The 19779-nt window shown below is 34.0% G+C and overlaps 1 protein-coding gene across 7 annotated transcripts in view; it reads left to right on the forward strand.

The window, feature by feature from the left end:
- The window catches only part of CCAR1 (cell division cycle and apoptosis regulator 1), a 44551-nt gene extending 26377 nt beyond the window's left edge, over window positions 1-18174 (forward strand). For all 7 annotated transcript variants that reach the window (XM_042240951.1, XM_015104399.4, XM_060406849.1 and 4 more), the window contains 10 exons: window positions 507-692; window positions 6765-6956; window positions 8252-8491; window positions 8838-8949; window positions 13736-13815; window positions 14613-14759; window positions 15489-15609; window positions 15847-16032; window positions 17051-17256; window positions 17827-18174. In XM_042240951.1, coding sequence (XP_042096885.1) covers window positions 507-692; window positions 6765-6956; window positions 8252-8491; window positions 8838-8949; window positions 13736-13815; window positions 14613-14759; window positions 15489-15609; window positions 15847-16032; window positions 17051-17256; window positions 17827-17886 — 1530 coding nt within the window. In that variant the 3' untranslated portion in view covers window positions 17887-18174. The remainder of the gene's footprint in view (window positions 1-506; window positions 693-6764; window positions 6957-8251; window positions 8492-8837; window positions 8950-13735; window positions 13816-14612; window positions 14760-15488; window positions 15610-15846; window positions 16033-17050; window positions 17257-17826) is intronic.
- The last annotated feature ends 1605 nt before the right edge of the window (window positions 18175-19779 follow it).

A 19779-nucleotide genomic window follows, 5' to 3' on the forward strand; every position in this document is an offset into this window, starting at 1 on the left:
TTTTTCTGGGTATAAAGTGTTTGCCTGGTTCTAATCATGTCGTATAAAAAAGTTGCCATCTCATCCTTTTCAATTAATAATAGTGTTTCCCATGTAATTTATTTTCAAATGTTTTATACTGTACCATTCAAATGATGTACTGTTTTTTTCCCTTACATATTAATATTACTATTTTATTGTATATTTTGTTTCTTCACATTTTTGGATGGAGGGATTGTGACAAAGAATATATAAAAAGTTTTTTTTCTTGTGTATAAATTATTTCTTTGAATTCCCAGAGACTAGAATTTCTAGGTCAAAGATCATTAACTTCTTTGAAAGCATCTTAAAACGTGTTGCAAATTACTTAAATAATTTTGTCAGTTTGCATTGTTACATGTTTTATAAGCTGTACAGAATTCCCTTTCACCAAAACTTTAAAAAAACTCATACAGAAGATAATTGTATGATTCCTTATTTCATGATCCTGTTTCCATTTTCTGTGTATTTATGCTGTGTGTGTTTAGGTAAATGATCTCCGAAAAGAATTAGAAAGTCGAGCTCTTAGTTCCAAGGGCTTAAAATCCCAGTTAATAGCCCGACTGACAAAACAGCTTAAAGTAGAAGAGCAAAAAGAAGAACAAAAGGAATTAGAGAAATCTGAGAAAGAAGAGGAAGAGGAGGATGATAGGAAATCTGAAGATGATAAAGAGGTATATACTAAATCATTTCAATACTATTACACTTAATATTGGTTTATAGGATTCTTTGAATATGTATGTGTATATACTTCTATTAAGATATAATTTACATAATAGTAAAATCGATCCTTTTAGTGAACAGTTGTGCAAGTTTTGACACATACATATGGCCCTTTAACCACTACCACAGTCATCATATATATCAAAAAGGTCTGTCATCCCCTAAAAATAACTTATATTAATACCTCTTTGTAAGCAGTTTTCTTCTCCTACCTGGTCAGCCTCTGGAAGCCACTGATATGTTTTCCTATAGTTTTGCCTTTTCAAGTATATCATGTAAATGGAATTATATAACCTTTTGAGTCTGACCTCTTTAACATAATGCATTAGAGATTCACCCATTTTTATTGTATGTTTCTGTAGTTCTTATTAGTTGCTGAATAATATTCCACAGCATCAGTGTATCAGTGTTCATTCTTCCCTTGAGAGACATTTGAATGATTTCTGTAAGTCAGGTGTTTTCAGTCCTTCCTCTTAAAAATGAATAATAATGTTTTAGATATTAAAAAATCAAAGAAAATTTGCTTGACAGAGCTATTAAGTTCAGAGATTGGGTTCTGGTGAAGTGCTTGTCTGAGAATTTTGCTGCTTTAAAACTGTTTCCTTGATTGCATTGCAGTTCTTAGGACTCAGAGGCCGTTTATTCACTCTTGTTTGTGCCTCAGTCTTATATGCCCAGAAGAATAACTTCCGGGTGTTTTCTGAATTTGAAACATGGGGATGTCAGAAGTGTGTTACACCAACAGTAATTAGATAAACCAACATTATGTGTGTACTAATGGAATGTAGTGTGAAAGTACACATCATTATTTATTAAGCCTTCCTACCAAAAATGTTTTACCTTAATCTAATTGTAAGAAAACAGATTTGGAATGTATGAAATTTTACAGAGCAGCTTGTCTGAACTTTTCATAAATGTTCATGTGATGAAAGTAGAAAAATGGTTTAAAGAAGGTTAATAATGACAGCTGAATGCATTGAGTGAAACTTGACTGGACCCTGGATCAGGGTAGGAGGGGAAGCCATTAACAGTATTTTTTGAGATAATTGGAGAAATTTGATTATGGATGTAATAGTAGATTTGATAGTGGAATTATCTCAGAGTTGTCCAGCAGGAGGCATTTCAAGTTGACTTCTGTGTTCTTTGAAATAGCCCTGTGTCATCTTTTGAGGACTTCGCTTATTTTGCATTATGATATAAAGTGTTTTAGTCTCATTGATTACTATCCCTGCCCTGTTTCTGAAGTCACCCATTTCCCCAGGAAGCCTTGGTACCTTTTAGTGAAGAATGGTACATCGTATTTACTGTGATATGTACGTTGAAAGTGAAGAGCTTACATGAATAACTCCAGTTCTACTCCAACATCAGACTTCATTCTGGTTTTCTCTTTCCATGTATCTTAACTCCTTTCCCCAATAATGAGAAATATACCTTCTGTTATACTTAATGGATTTGCTTACTTCCTCAGTTACACATCACACTCCCTCTCCAATCTGTATATCCTCCTTATTCCACTTTAGTCTTATTTCCTGTCCTATACTTTCTCTGTATGGATGCCCTCCTTGCTTCATTTGGATATCAGTGCCTGATAACTAGGCAGCTCTTCTACTCTGGGCCATTGTAGCTCTAAACTTTTCTCATCAACCTCAGTCCTGTGTGGACACCTACTTTGCTTGGAGGAAATGCTTTAGAATTGAATTGTTCAGAACAGCAACAGAAGAAAGCAGATTTTCACTTTTTGATGTTAGTGGGCAGTGGTGCTCAAATCCTAAATCCATTGATTTATTGAGGTTAAAAATGGTGGTAATATAATTCTTATTTTCACATATTCCTCTCATCTGCTCTTTTGGTTACTCAGTGATACAGGTTTGCCTTTTGGTAAATTCATGTTTAAAATATAGAATGTTGGGATTTCTTTGGTGGTTCAAAGGTTAAGATCCTGTGCTTCCACTGCACAGGGCACGGGTTCAATCCCTAGTTGGGGAACTAAGATCCCATATATGGCACAGTGGCAAAAAAAAAGGTTTCAGGAATTTGCATCATTCCTCTGCCATACTAATGTAGTATATATGCTGCTCCATCAAGCACTATTTTTTTTGTTGTTGTTTATCCAGTTTTTACAATAGTGATTGATTCCCTGCATCTTCAAATGGTTACCTGTTTGTTTTTAAACATTATGAATACATGGATTTGAACATTTTTAATGGGTTTCAGTTCCTTGTGATTCTTCTTATTGAAGCTCAAATTATCAACTTTTTTTTTGCCAGTGCTTATGAATATATATACAGATACATAATACAAATATAATATTAGTAGCCCCACCACCAGTATTAAAGTCTTGCTCACTTTAAGTATATTTTTGAATTTCCTATTCCTATACCTGCTTTCTCCCCATTTAAAAAATGTCCTATAAATACATTGTCCTAGCATGTAGCATACATACTGTACTCTCTTTTAATGCTCACTTAATTTTGTTTTTTCTACTGTATACCTAATGCTTACAACTAATCCTTTTGTCGTTGTACCTGAAGCTCATCTCTAGTAGATACCTCAGAGCTCATGGTAGCAGAAATACTTGTTTTTCTTTCTTGACTATTGTGAATAATTGTGGTATGAACAAACAAGTTGTGTCAAGTAATAATTTTTTATTTGTTCTGTTCACTTTTGTTTTCTTTAAGGAATTCTGATGTCTTGTGTTTACTTTTTTTGCTTCCTCAATATTGGTCACTTTTTCATTTCTCTTTGATTTTTAACGTTTCCATGTTACCTCCATTTCTCTTTAAGGCATTATCTTTTTTGGTTTTTTATTAATTTATTTTAATTGGAGGCTAATTACTTTATAATATTGTGGTGGTTTTTGCCATACATTGACATGAATCAACCACAGGTGTACGTGTGTCCCCCCATCTTGAACCCCTGACAGCTCCCTCCCCACCCCATCTCTCTGGGTTGTCCCAGAGTGCCGACTTGAGTGCCCTGCTTCATGCATCACACTTGCACTGGTCATCTGTTTTACATGTGGTAATATATGGGTTTCAGTGCTATTCTCCCAAATTATCCCACCCTTGCTTTCTCTCACACAGTCTAAAAGTCTGTTGTTTATATCTGTGTCTCTTTTGCTGTCTTGCATATAGGGTCGTCATTACTGTCTTTCTAAATTCCATACGTATGTGTTAATATACTGTATCGGTATTTCTCTTTCTGACTTACTTCACTCTGTATAATAGGCTCCAGTTTCATCCCCCTCATTAGAACTGACTCAAATGAGTTCTTTTTTTATAGCTTTGTGTATGTATAGAACTTCTTATCCATTCATCTGCTGATGGACATCTAGGTTGCTTCCATGTCCTAGCTATTGTAAACAGTGCTGCAATGAACATTGAAGTACATGTATTTCTTTTAGTTCTGGTTTCCTTGGTGTGTATGCCCAGCAGTGGGATTGCTGGGTCATATGGTGGTTACCAAATCTCCATGCTGTTCTCCATAGTGGCTGTGCTAGTTGGCATCCCCACCAACAGTGTAAGAGGGTTCCCTTTTCTGTACACCCTCTCTAGCATTTATTGTTTGTAGACTTTTTGATGGCAGCCATTCTGACTGGCATGAAATGGTACCTCATTGTGGTTTTGATTTGCATTTCTCTGATAATGAGTGATGTTGAGCATCTTTTCATGTGTTTGTTAGCTATTTGTATGTCTTCTTTGGAGAAATGTCTGTTTAGTTCTTCAGCCCACTTTTTGATTGGGTTTATTTTTCTGGTATTGAGCTGCATGAGCTGCTTGTATATTTTTGAGATTAATTCTTTGTCAATTGCTTTATTTGCTATTATTTTCTCCCATTCTGAAGGGTATATTTTCACCTTGCTTATCATTTCCTTTGTTGGACAAAAGCTTTTAAGTTTACTTAGGTCCCATTTGTTTATTTTCTTTTTTATTTCCATTACTCTGAGAGGTGGATCATAGAGGATCTTCTGATTTATGTCAGAGAATGTTCTGCCTGTGTTTTCCTCTAAGCATTTTATAGTTTCTTGTCTTACATTTAGATCTTTAATACATTTTGAGTTTATTTTTGTGTATGGTGTTAGAAAGTGTTCTAGTTTCATTCTTTTACAGGTGGTTGACCAGTTTTCCCAGCACTCCTTCTTGAAGAGATTGTCTTTTCTCCATTGTATATTCAAGCTTTTTTATTTTTTTTTTCCATACAAATTGTGAAATTATTTGTTCTAGTTCTGTGTAAAATACCATTGGTAGCTTGATAGGGTTGCGTTGAATCTGTAGTTTGCGTTGTGTAGTATACTCATTTTCACTATGTTGATTCTTCCAATCCCAGAACATGGTATATTTCTCCATCTGTTTGTGTCATTTTGATTTCTTTCATCAGTGTTTTATAGTTGTCTACATATAGGTCTTTTGTTTCTTTAGGTAAGTTTATTCCTAAGTATTTTATTCTTTCCATTGAAATGGGATTGTTTCCTTAATTTCTTTTTGTTTTCTCATTGTTAGTGTATAGGAATGCAAGGGATTTCTGTGTATTGGTTTTATATCCTGCAACTTTACTATATTCATTGATTAGCTCTAGTAGTTTTCTGGTGGAATCTTTAGGGTTTTCTATGTAGAGGATCATGTCATTTTCAAACAGTGAGAGTTTTACTTCTTTTCCAATGTGGATTCCTTTTATTTCTTCTCTGATTGCTGTGGCTAGGACTTCTAAAACTATGTTGAATAGTAATGGTGAAAGCAGGCACCCTTGTCTTGTTCCTGATTTTAGAGGAAATAAGGCATTACCTGTTGAGTTCATTTGCTTTTTTATTCCTTTACTTTATTCTTAAATTTCTGGAACTATCTTTTCTGATTGTTCCCTAAATTCTGTCACCTCATTTTCTACTTTTAAAATATTTACTCATGTTGTTCTTTCATATGTTGTGACATTTTCTTTATGTCTTTTAGCACACTTTAAAATAGTAGGTTAAGGTTTTTTTATCTGTGTTTTGGCCATGTCTTCTGGTCCACTTTCATTGTCTGCCAGAGACGTGATTCTGCTCCTTATTCTCTCTCCCCCTCTTTTTTTCTCCCAGTAATAAACTTTGCATGGAATTTGACCAAAGTACATTTCTGTTGTTCATTTTTATGTGAATGTGGTTTTTCTAAAGTTTCTTAGAAGGAGGTTGCTTCAGATAGCTTTTCTGACTTCATAGAGCTCTATGTTCTGTTATTTTCTTGTTCTGCCAAAAATATGGTGGCTTGCTGAGATTTCTATCTTTATTGCCGTCTGTCACTTTTTATCTGGACCTTTTCCTCCCACTTCTCTATTCTCTCTGTTATTCTTGCCCTGTTCACTATTGATTCTGCTCCTGGAAGTTTCTCCTCAGTTTGGCCTTTGCTGAAAGGGTGCCCTGATAAATCAGCTTTGCAAGTTCATAGGTAGGCCTAGAACGCCTTGGATCTTAACACTGACCCCTTGTACTCACTCACCTTTTCCCAGTTTCAGCTACTATTTTTAAATTTACCTGCTATGCTTTCCATTGCCTGTTTTATGGCTTTCCTATTCTTAGATTCAGCAGGTAACCTCATTGCTTCCTTCTGCTTCCCCTCTACACAGATGTCAGTAACACACAGATGTTTTAGATCTTGTGACTTTTCCCCTCCTACTTGTATATTGGGGTTTGTGGAAATACCTTTGTCATTTAATTTTGTTGTGAATATACATGGATTTTGGTATCTAGATTATACTGTCTCTTTTTCAAACGTGGGGATTGCCACCATTTTCCGAGAATATCCTGATTTATATGATGGTAATAGAGGTTTGTGGGGTCTTGTCTCTCTTTAGAAGTCAGCACCTTGCCCTGGAAAATTAAAAAGATAGAGAATTAGGAGCCATAAAAGTGGCTGTCTTCTTTAGTGAATTTGAACTTCACTCTCTTCTTAGCCCTTAAAGTTGGTATTATCATTGTTAGAAATTCACCCTTTTTCTTTTGGTATGATACATACGTGGAAGTTTAACCATTATTTAAAATTTCAAATGTGTAGGAAGAAGAAAGAAAACGTCAGGAGGAACTGGAACGCCAGCGTCGGGAAAGAAGATATATTTTGCCTGATGAGCCGGCTATTGTTGTACATCCAAACTGGGCTGCAAAAAGTGGCAAGTTTGATTGTAGCATCATGTCTTTGAGTGTACTTTTGGACTACAGATTAGAGGATAATAAAGAACATTCATTTGAGGTAATGTTTATCTTTTCAGCGTGAATCTGTTTCTTTGTATCATTACTCTAGAGCAGCTTTACAACATAATTTGTCATTTTTCAAAATAGTTGAAATGCACTTCTTTTTCTATGTTAGTGGTTGGTTCATTCTTTAAACAAAACAGTGTAAAATACGACTTTTGTAAATAGCCTATATGAAATTATAATTGTGTACAATTATTATATCTTAACATATTTCACATTGTTTCATTTGATAAATTATACTGTAAAAATCAGTCATACCTACTTGACCCAGAAGGTCATTCATTGTCCACCAGATGGTAAGATAAAAGTGATGTTTGCAAACAAATACAGAGGGCTTCTGAGCTTATTAAACATGAAGTGCATTCTGATGCAAAGTATGTTACAAATATTAAAGTGTTTACAGTTTTTGAAACATTGAAAATTCCAATAAATCAGTGTCCTTAAACATCATATGCTATATGATTTTATTTTTATTACCAGTTGCAATAAATGTAACTCTTAATAGTGCCTCTCCTGCAGTAGTCATTTAAAAAATAAATTAATGAAAAAAATAGTCTTTGATATCTCTACTTACAATGTATATGCTGTATATCTAATAGATGCTGTAAGAGGATCTCAAATTAATGCCATACAGTGGAAAACAGTGATTTGAGAAACAGACATCTGCTAGCAAAATGTTGCTTTATTTTTTTCTTCTCCATCTAACATATCCCCTTAGTTAATTTCCTTTTAATCTGTCATTAGAATGTAAGTCATTTTTGTATGTGAATTTAACATTACTTTTCAAATGTCACTTGATCAGAAAGGCCATCTCTGGCTGTACTCTTCATACTCTCTATGCTCTTGTTTTTATTATAATTTGATTACTGATTTTATTATTTCATACTTTGTCTCCCTAGATTAGATATCTTAAGAGAGTTAGGATTTTTATCTGCTTTCTTCACTTCTCTATTCACATTGCTAAGAACAGTCCTGACACATAGTAGGTGTTTCATAAAAACTTGTAGAGTACATCTTGTTGATACACATGATAAAGTCATGTAGTTATTTTTTTATACTGTTTGGTCAAAAGTATACTGAACACAGTATTTATATCTTCGGAAGAGTTTTTGAGGATTTTGAGGCTTCTTGGCATCATTGACATTAATTATTATAATTTATTGTTAGTGCACATTAGTTGTTGGATGTGACAAGTCATCATATGATAAATTACTGGATTTGTTTGAATTTGCTGGATTTGTTCACTGTTTCTAACTAAGTTGGCTGGGTTACTGTTTTGTCTTTTTATAGGTTTCATTATTTGCAGAGCTTTTCAATGAAATGCTTCAAAGAGATTTTGGTGTCAGAATATACAAATCATTATTGTCTCTTCCTGAGAAAGAGGATAAAAAAGAAAAGGAAAAGAAAAGCAAAAAAGATGAGAGAAAAGATAAAAAAGAAGAAAGAGATGATGAAACTGATGAGCCAAAACCCAAACGGAGAAAATCAGGCGATGATAAAGATAAAAAAGAAGATAGGGATGAAAGGAAGGTCTGTAATTATTTCTGTGACCAGCAGCTTGAGTTAGTTTTCTAGTTAGTCTTCTGTAGTGTAACATAAAACAATAAATTTCATCAGAATAGTGAAATATAAAAGTCAAACTAAAAAGTTTTAGTGTGTTATTGGAAAGTTAAGTCTTTTAAGCCTATATAAGCATGCATAACTAGTTTTGTTATTCTATTTTTGAGGTATATAGCATGATGGCTTATTTATATATGTTGTGAATGATAAAAGTACATTATTATAAGATATTTATAATGTGATAATATTTCAAGTAAATTTGGTGAATTTAATTTTTTTGAGATCTTGCTTAATTTTAAGACATTTTAAATTACAGAAAGAAGATAAAAGAAAAGATGATTCTAAAGATGATGATGAAACTGAAGAGGATAATAATCAAGATGAATATGATCCAATGGAAGCAGAAGAAGCTGAGGATGAAGAAGATGGTATGATTCATTTATTTCCCCTTAGGATGAAAACTACAATTTTTGTTTGGTGACTTCATATCACTGAAATGGATAATTATGGTAATTTTTAGAATAGGAAAGGTAAAATATTCTCTGGTAAAAGTATGTTATATTAAGTACTGTTAATATATTAACTAATATTTTACTAATTTTTAGGTGAGAGGGTTGTTTTAAGAAATGTTTAGTTTTGACTGTCATATGTTCCACATATAATTAATGGCTTATTCAACTTGAGTAAAATTTTCCCTAAAAACTGCGTTAAAGTGTGTCCTGAAAAGGTTATAATCTTCCTTAGAAAACTGACTCCTTAGAAACGTCCTTAGAAGTTTCTTAGAAAAACTTCCTTAGAAAAAAACTAAGTATTTTTTTTCTATTATGAAGGCTATCATCTAAGCAAAAGCGTATATTTCACATTCAGATTGAATTTAAAGACTAATAAAAAACACTTGCATACCTATTACCGAAGTTTTAAATAATAGACTTTTACCAGTAGTAATGAAACTCAATCAAAATGCTTTATAGTAGATGTCTTGACTAATCATATATACGAGCTCTATAGTACATATGGAGTACCACTGAATATTGGTTTCAATGTAGATTTGGGGCTTTAAAAAAAATTTTTTTTTCTCAGATGAGAAAATCATAAGTTTTCTTTGTAATACCTATCTATCTCTGAGAATTATTACTACTTAAGGTATTTTTGGTTTGCCTCTCTATTTTTTTCCTTTTACCCTAGCATTTTAATTTTCTTCTAATTGGTGAAAATATTTAAACATACAAGAAGCTGAAAGAATGGAACACAAAAGAAGTTGAACACCTTATACCCAACAGTTGCGTCATTAGTTAATATTTTATCTTATTTATGTTATCTTTGTGTTTGTATGTTTCTGATCCATTTGAAAGTAGAAATTCTTCAAGTTGCCTAAGAAAAGACATTTAGCTCAGTAGCAGTGATACGATATAGATATATCACTGTTTCTTTTATCTTCATTACCTGCTTTGCTCAATGAAGATTAACCCTTTTTACAGTCCCATTTTTTTCTCCCCTATTCTCCCAGTATTTTAATCACTGCTTTACTTATATCACTGAACTCTGTTCTCATTTTCTTTTGTGTCAGAATGTCCTGGCTCTCTTTAGTTGTTTTCTTTATTCCTTTTCTACTGTGTAACTCCCTTAGGGGTGTTCTTTTCCATTCTTCTGACTTTAAATACTATCTACCTGTATTGACAGTTCTCAAATTTATATCTCAAATCAGGCTTCTCTTATTCTTCCATATGAACTGCCTATTTGTCATCTCCACTTACCTGATATTTCTAAATAAACATGTCTAATACTGAACTTCTGCTTTTCCTCTTCACCATAAAGAAAACATACAAATCCTCTGACCTCTGACTCTTGATGGCTGTCTCATCCTTATAGTTGCTTAAGCTAAAATCTAGGAGTCATCCTTTTTTTTTTTTTTTTTTTTTTTGGTCATATTCCATTTCCATTCTATGAGGAGGTCATATTGCCTCTCTCTTCAAAATATACCCAGAATCAGACCATTTGTCACCAACTTTATAGACTTCCCTGATGAATCAGATGGTAAAGCATCCCATCTGCAGTGCGGGAGGCCTGGGTTTGATCCCTGAATTGGGAAGATCCCCTGAAGAAAGGAATGGCTACCTTACCCACTTCAGTATTCTTGCCTGGAGAACTCCATGCACAGAGGAGCCTAGCGGGCTACAGTCACTGGGGTCACAAAGAGTCATACATGACTGAGTGACTAACGTTATCAGTTTCACTTCTGTTTATTTCACTAGTGTAGCCCTAATGCCTGGATTATTTCAATAGCCCCCTACTTGGTTTCCCTCCCTATACCCTTCCTCTAAAGTCTCTTTTCACTACAGTTGCTAGAATAACTTTTGTGTAAAACAACAGGGAGTTATTTGCATTTTGACGTAGACATGCAGTTAAATTCTGTGCAGTCATTGAAAAAGTAGGTAGGGGATAGTGATGTGGAAAAGATTACCAAATAGTTTTTATACACAGCATGTTTCAAAATTAGGTTTCTGGAGAGATGGTTTCGAAAGTGACACCTTTCAAGTTAAATACTCAAAATGGGTCATGTCTGTAAAATGTGAACAAATGAAAGAGAATACTTAACCATTTCATAATTGAGAAAACTGCAGATCTTAGCAGTAAATTAATTTATCCATGGTAATAAAACAAGCAGTTGAACCACCCTGTACTTTATATGAAATAATTAGGTTCAAAACACATAGACTTTGTCTTTTTTTTTAATTTTTTATTTTTTTAAATTTTAATATCTTTAATTCTTACATGCGTTCCCAAACATGAACCCCCCTCCCACCTCCCTCCCCATAACATCTCTCTGGGTCATCCCCATGCACCAGCCCCAAGCATGCTGCATCCTGCGTCAGACATAGACTGGCGACTTTCTCTTTTTTAATACTGCTTATTGCTGTTCTAATATATATCGCAAACTCACTCATTTTAAATATATATAATTAGTTTAATAACTTAACAATATAATTTCTAGTAACTTTATAGAATTGTGAAACCATCACCACAATCCAGTGGTTTTAGAACATTTGTCTGTTTCCCTTTATTTTTTTTAAGATTTATTTATTTCTAATTTAATTTTTGGCTGTGGTGTGTTTTTATTGCTACACATGGGCTTTGTCTGGTGGTGAGCAGTGGGCAGTCTGATTGCGGTGGCTTCTCTTGTTGTGGAGCACAGGGTCTTTGCACACAGGCTTTAGTAGTTGCAGTGTGTCAGGTTAGTCGTTGTGGCTCACAGGCCTAATTGCTTCATAGAACATGGGATCTTCCCTGAACCAGGGATTGAAGCAGTGTCCCTGTATTGCAAGGCGGATTCTTAACCACCAGACCACCAGAGAAGCCCACTGTTTTCTTTTTTTTTTAATAACAACTTGAGATGTAATTTATATATCAATCATTTCACCCACTTACAAACATGCAACTCACTGGTGTTTGATATATACACAATTTTAGACAACGTTTTGTAAAAATAGAATCATGCAATGTGTGGTGGGGTTTTTTTTGGTGATGGGCTTCTTTTCACTTAGCATAATGTTATCAAGGTTCATGTGTGTTTTCACATGCATTTCTATTTAATATAAAGATTTCTCTACATTGATACTGTTTGCATACAACTTCTCACTTAAGACAGTCCTTCCCAGTATATTCCAAAATATTAAGTGGTATTAAGTTTAGTAAAATATTCTAGGGTCAAATAAATTTGGGAAACATGGGCTAAAAGCAAAGGTTTACACATTTTACTACAGAATTTTTTAGCTGCTTATTTATATTGTGAATGTTCAAGAAGGGAATATAGTGTGAATTATTTATGAATATATGCTCTGTAATATCTCAAGGACTAATCAACTTCTTGTGTTTACTGTATCTTGTATTTTACCAAAAAACCCTTTGTTACTCTGGGCTTTCTGATGGAGATCCATTTGAAAGATCCAGAAACCTCTAGAACTAAAATTTCTCTTTTAAAATTGTTGATCATTAAATATCTGCAAGAAAACCCTCTAATTTTGAAGGCTAAATCTAAGAGGAAAGAATTGGCTGGGTTGGTTTCTTATGAGGGCTGTGAGGAAAGGTTCTATTCCAGGCAGCTCTGATCAGCTTGTAGATGGCTGTCTTTTCCCCATATTCTCATACTGTCTTCTGTCTGCATGTGTCTGCATACAAGTTTCTCCTTTCTGTAAGGACACCAGTCATTGAGTTAGAGCCCTCTTTGATAATCTCATTTTGATTATCTCAGCATAGATGATTTTTCCAAATAAGGCAACATTCTGAAGTATTAGGGGCTTAAGACTTCAACTTAGGCATTTTAGGAGGTAAGGACTGAATCCATAAGCATATTATTCTTTAATATTAGCTGAATATCAAGGTGGTAATGGTATTTACCTGAGGGTGGTGGCCAAGGTCTTCAAAAACTGGGTAGCCTATGGATAGGTAAGAGAAAGGAGTTTACTTTTTGTCAGTTTTCTGTTTATTTATTTATTAAGAATAATTTATCCAGTTTCCTGGGCTTCTGTGGTAGCTCAGATGGTAAAGAATCTGCCTGCAGTGTGGAGACCAGGTTTGATCCCTGGATGAGGAAGATCCCCTGAAGAAGGAAGGGAATTGCAACCCTCTCCAGTGTTTTTGCCTGGAGAATTCTATGGACAGAGGAGCCTGGCGGGCTACATCCATGGCATCGCAAAGAGTTGGACACAACTGAAGTTTAACTTTGAAGTTTAACTTTCATCTGATTTCCTGATATTAACATTGTTAGGTCTTCTTAATTATGAAAAAAAGTTTCTATTCTCACATACACTTATATTCTGCAATAATGCATCTGCAGTTAGAATTCCTATATTGGCTGTTTCTCCTTTAAGAAAATATACTTGCTCTTTTAAAAAAAAATTTTGTTTCAATCTTTTTGTATTAAATACATTCATTTTTGGAAACTAAATCCCCCCAATACTTACTGAGTTAAATCCTTGTATTTAAATCAGTAAAGTCCACTTTCTTCTTCCCTCTGGTCTCCTTATAAGTTTCTTCCTGTTCAGGGCTATTTTATAATTGTTTCTTATAAAATTCAAACTATTTTTATTCATATATTTCTTCACTGTTGTATTTTATGAAAACTGATCAGTAATAGAAAAGTATTTTCAATCTGTGTAATAGTTGGAAATTTATCTACTAAATGAGTCTTTTGCTCCTGTTTTATTTACTGTATAGATCGAGATGAGGAAGAAAACAAACGAGATGACAAAAGAGATATTAATAGGTACTGCAAGGAGAGGCCCTCTAAAGATAAGGTATGTATTAAATACTGAAGTATGTTTGACATACGTTATTAGTTTCTTATGTACAACACAACAATTTCCATTTCTTACGTAAAACATACTTAGTACTAAACGTAACAGGGATGAACTTTATTGATGCTTGTATATCTATATAGTACCACTCAGCAGAATTCAGTCAGTTGTATTTTGGTATTCAGTTTAGTTGCTCAGTTGCATCTGACTTTTTGCAACTCCATGAACCGTAGCACACGAGGTCTCCCTGTCCATCACCAACTCCCGGAGTTTACCCAAACTCATGTTTATTGAGTCAGTGATGGCATCCAGCCATCTCATCTTCTGTTGTCCCCTTCTGCTTCTGCCCTCAATCTTTCCCAGCATCAGGGTCTTTTCAAATGAGAAAAGATATGTCAGATAATTACTGGGCTTCCTAGGTGGCTCAGTGGTAAAAAATCTGCCTGCCAGTGCAGAAGATATGGGTTTGATCCCTGGGTTGGGAAGATTCCCTGGAGAAGGAAATAGCAGCCCGTTCCAGTATTCTTGTCTGGAAAATCCCATGGACAGAGGAGACTGGTGGGTTATAGCCCTTGGGATCGCAAAAAAGTCACACACAACTTATCGAGTAAACGGCAGTGACACAACAGATAATCAGTATGTTTTATTTATTTATTCATACACGTAACTAGATCAACTCAATTTAGCTAAGATGAGACAATGGTCTTTTCATATTTTTGGTACATTGTGGACACAGTCTAATTTTGTCACTTTTCAGGGGTTAAAATTATGTACTACATTTTCTGCATTTTCTTTAGGAAAAAGAGAAGACTCAGATGATCACGATTAACAGAGATCTATTAATGGCATTTGTTTACTTTGATCAAAGCCATTGTGGTTACCTTCTTGAAAAGGATTTGGAAGAAATATTTTATACTCTTGGACTACATCTTTCTCGGGCTCAGGTAATCTATCTTAAAAATATTTAAAATGAAAAGCATTTTTAAATAACTCTTTTTAGTATATTTGAGTTTTTGAAATACAAAAGCAAATACAGGCTCATAGTAATACAGTTAAACAATATTGAAATAAATTGTGAGAAGTTAAAAGTCTCCTCTCCCTGTATCTAATTTTACTCCTTTGGCCTAGTATACAAACTTCTAGATCTTTTGTAAGCAACTCATATGTATTTATGTATGATAGTTCCAGTTTTATAAACAATACATGAAATCATTCTGGCGATATCTGAGACTTTTTTTCATTTAATAATGTATCATCAGCATTTTGCCATGAAAATAGAGACCCATTTTGTTCTTTTTATTACTGCATAGTATTCCATGGCATAGGTGTGCCTTTATTGCCTTAACTAGGCCCCAGTTGCTGAATGGCTCTCATTTTTTAGAACCACAAACTATGCTGTAATATGTGTGTTTGTACATAAACTTTGATGTATGTGTTAGCGTTTCTTTCAGTGTTGCTTTTTTTTTTTTTAAGAAATTTTTTTTCAAGTGATAATTTGAAATTTAGGTTTCTAGAGAAGACAGTTTAAAACATAAGTGCTCTAATTGAATGGTAGTGGATACCTGAGAAATGCTGTTGATGTTCATCATATGTGAAAATTAGAACACAGATATTCAAAGAGAATCAAAAACTTATTTTCATCTTTTTAATTTGTTTACTTTCTTGCATAACAGGTAAAGAAGCTTCTTAATAAAGTAGTACTCCGTGAATCTTGCTTTTACCGGAAATTAACAGACACTTCAAAAGATGAAGAAAACCATGAAGAATCTGAAGCTTTGCAGGAAGATATGCTAGGTTTGAGTATATTATTTTAAGATCATGCCATTTTATAACTGTATTATTAATTTAAAAAGAAAATAACATAATAAACTATGGTTTTTTTTTTTTTTTAAGTATGGTATCTTTTAGGGATTTCTTGGAGGTCCAGTGGTTGGCACTTCATGCTTCCACTGCAGGGGGTATGGTTTCAATCCCTTGTCAGAGAACTGTGACCCCACATGCTGTAAAATAAACGTATCTTTTATATTACAGGAAACAGATTGTTACTTCCAACACCAATAGTAAAACAGGAGTCAAAGGACGTAGAAGAAAATGTTGGCCTTATTGTGTACAATGGTGCAATGGTTGATGTAGGAAGCCTCTTGCAAAAATTGGAAAAGAGTGAAAAAGTACGAGCTGAAGTGGAACAGAAGCTGCAGTTACTAGAAGAAAAGACGGGTAAGGAAAATCATTGGTATGTTGGTATTTTAACACTCTACTGGGGTATATATGTGTGCATACATATACACACCTGTACACATGCGTATCCATACTTTATAGTGTAGATACATGATGTAACTTTACATTTGACTCTTTCTGTTAAAGGTTGTAAAATTGCTTAGCTTAATAATGAGAGTTAATCTTAGACCTTCATGTGTATTCTCAGGTTTGATGGTTCTGTTGTATGCTTTAATTCCTCCCGTAGTTCTGCTTAGTTTTCACCAGTTCCTGCTACTTTTTCTAGTCTGTGCAATCGTCTAAAAAATGGCACTTGGTTTTAGAAGTAATACTTAGGTAAAGCTTAATTTAACTGAGTATTGTGAGTCCTCATGCAAAGAGTTGACTCACTGGAAAAGACTGATGCTGGGAGGGATTGGGGGCAGGAGGAGAAGGGGACGACAGAGGATGAGATGGCTGGATGGCATCACTGACTCGATGGACATGAGTTTGAGTAGACTCTGGGAGTTAGTGATGGACAGGGAGGCCTGGCATGCTGCGATTCATGGGGTTGCAAAGAGTCGGACACGACTGAGCGACTGAACTGAACTGAACTGATTGTGAGTGAAAGTGAAAGTCAGTCAGTCATGTCTCACTCTTTGTGACCCCATGGATTATACAGTCCGTGGAATTCTCCAGGCAAGAATACTGGAGTGGATAGCCATTCCTTTCACCAGGGGATCTTCCCAACCCAGGGATCGAACCCAGGTCTCCTACATTGTAGCCGGATTCTTTACAAAGAAGCATTGCATTGTGCTATGCTATTGAAATTGACACTTGTGGCCAGTTTAAGGAATTATATACACTTATTAAGTCTAATAATAAGTCTATATACACTTAGTAAGTCTAATAATACACTTATATTATTTAAGTCTTCTAACTTTAAATATTTTTAATCTCAAGGTTAAATTGGAAATATTAAGTGGTAAGATGGTGAATTTTGAACTTGATTTCTTTTTGTTGTTGTTTCTTTTGACAGATAAAGATGAAAAAACCATATTAAATTTGGAGATTTCTAACAAAAACCTCTCTGGTGAACTTAGAGAAGTTAAAAAGGACCTTAGTCAGTTACAAGAAAACTTAAAGATTTCAGAAAACATGAATCTGCAGTTTGAAAACCAACTGAATAAGACAATCAGAAACTTATCCACAGTAATGGACGAAATCCACACTGTTCTTAAGAAGGTTAGCTATTTTTTACCTTTTCAACATTATCATAGTTTATTCTTTTTCAGAAAAGCCTATCTCTGGAAATTTTAATATTATTAAGCTCTTAGTGGCTTTTCTAACAGAAACTAGTGGTAGAATTCTGTCCTTTTCTCCAAAGATAGTATTTTCCTAGAGCTTACTTCAGATGTCAACATAATTTATGTTTGCAGACTTCTTTATAAACAAGATTTACTAATCTAGTAACTTAGTGCCATTGTAAACTAACTTCAGTAATTGAGAGACCTTCTTTAGCCTGGGTCTCACTCAGAGAACAAAGAAAAAAAAAATCTCCACTTCAAGGACTGTATTATCGTTAGTAATGTATTCCTAAGAACCTCTGATTTCTTAGGAGTTATATGGCTTTCTCAAATACTAGAAGTCATTCTGCACAGAACTGAGAGATTTCTTTCAAATAGTTCCCCAAGGGTTCACTTTTCCATAGATGGTGAAATGGGCTATCGGAGTATCTGTTTATTGAAGGTATTATTTTAAAGTTGCATCTAAGAGAATCTAATAAAGTGTACTTTTTCTTTGTATATTTTATAGGATAACGGGAAGAATGAAGATAAAGATCAGAAATCTAAGGAGAATGGTGCAAGTGTATGATAAAATACGTGTAGTGACAAAGAATGGTGATAAATAATGTAATATATAAAATCATGATACAAGAATGAAAGTGATGCACGTTTGATCCTAGTAGTATAAATATCTGTTAGTTCAAATGATGTATAAAGTTTTATGAATGTGAGTCTTTGCTTTTGAAAATTGCTTGTAATTCCTGGCATCCAAATTATTAAACACTCCTTGAGTGAGATAATTTTGCATTGCAAAATGTTTTAGGATGAACTTTGTTATAGTTTTAACCCCAATAAAGTTCATCAGTTTAATTGACAATAGTATTTAATTACAGATGTCATTTATTAAAAACGTGGAAAGTTGTGATTTTATTTATAGCATTATCATTACTAGTTTTTAAGAAAGATACTAGCCTTTTAAAACTTCAATATAAATCAAAATAGCATGCTGCTTCAATTTTGCAAGTTTTTTGGAGCACACTTTTTTTTTTTTACTTCTTCTAAAATCCTAACTAGTCTCTAAAAACATTTATTAAAAATTTAATTCATCCAAAAGACAGTACATCAAAAACTAAGAAAATAGTAGATAATTATCAGTGTTATTATATATGTTAGGCTTTACAAAAAACATAGTTTTGATGTTAATGTTAACTGTTTTAGTTTCCCAGAATAGCATGTATATTACTTTTAATTTTGAGGTTTTTTTTCTTTTAATGTGGTATATGTCACATGTACAGTTTAGTACCGAGCCAGTGGATGTCAGTGTGATACCTTAAGTCTTATTTAATTAAAAATACTATTTTTATTAGTCTGTGTACCTCCTTCAGAATTTTAGATACATAAGAGTTTATTAACTAATTCAGTGAAAAGGTAGGAAATGTGATACACTGTAAAGGAATGGTACCCAACAGGGGGTTAATTTGCCCCCAAAAGACATTTAGCTATGTCTGGAGATGTTTGTACCTGGCCCAGCTGGGTGAGTGCTACTGGCATCTACTTGTTAAGAACTTTGATGAATATCCTACTTTGCATATCCTGCCTGCCGCTGCTGCCCACCCCGCCTTGCCCCCACTCTGCCGCGCCCCCCATCTCTCTCCCCCAGCAAAGACTGTGCAGCCCAAAATGTCAATAGTTGAAAAACTCTGGTCTAAAGGAATGTAGGGATAAATTCTGGTCTTTTGCTTGGGAGAGGGCATGCCGTACAGAGTGTGGGATCTTAAAGTTTCCTGAACAGGGATCAAACCCGTTGTCCCTGCATTGGGAGTGCAGAGTCTTAACCACTGGACCACCAGGGAAGTCCCCAAAATGACATGTCTTTGCAGTAACACTAAAAGCTGAATTGCAGCTTTAGCAAATAATCAGTTTATTTGTATATGAATAACCGTTCCTGGAATGTTTCACTGGCATAGAAATAAATACTAGAGTTTTTATGTTTTCTTTTTGCTAGAATAATGATTTGGTGTTCCTACAGTTTAATATATGAGCATGTAAGTCCTTGTTACACACATATTAAGCTAAGTGTAATCCACATAGCTCTCACTGAGAAATGGATTAAAATACCTGAAATTCTTTCAAACCAATTTTTTTTTAACCATAAATTACTCTTTCCTCTCTTAATGGTTGGTTGAACTTCTGTGAAGTTGAACCACTGATCTGTAACTGTACAGTTATTCTATAAATGTTTCTGTTTCTGTACGGTAAGATAAATCATTATAGAATAGTTAGAAAGTTTTTCGCAGGTGGAAATCTTGGAGATAATTTTTAACTAAAAGATAGTGAGGAATATAGTTCTTTCATACAGTATGATTTTGAAAGAAAAATCATAAAGACTAATCAGACTTATTTTTTCAGAGAAAGTTAAATGAGAATAATAATGGGAGAAAGGAGGAAAAATATAAATCTTTGCCTTATATTATTGCTTAAA

The sequence above is a fragment of the Ovis aries genome, chromosome 25 (assembly GCF_016772045.2).
Source record: "Ovis aries strain OAR_USU_Benz2616 breed Rambouillet chromosome 25, ARS-UI_Ramb_v3.0, whole genome shotgun sequence".
NCBI lineage: Eukaryota > Metazoa > Chordata > Mammalia > Artiodactyla > Bovidae > Ovis > Ovis aries.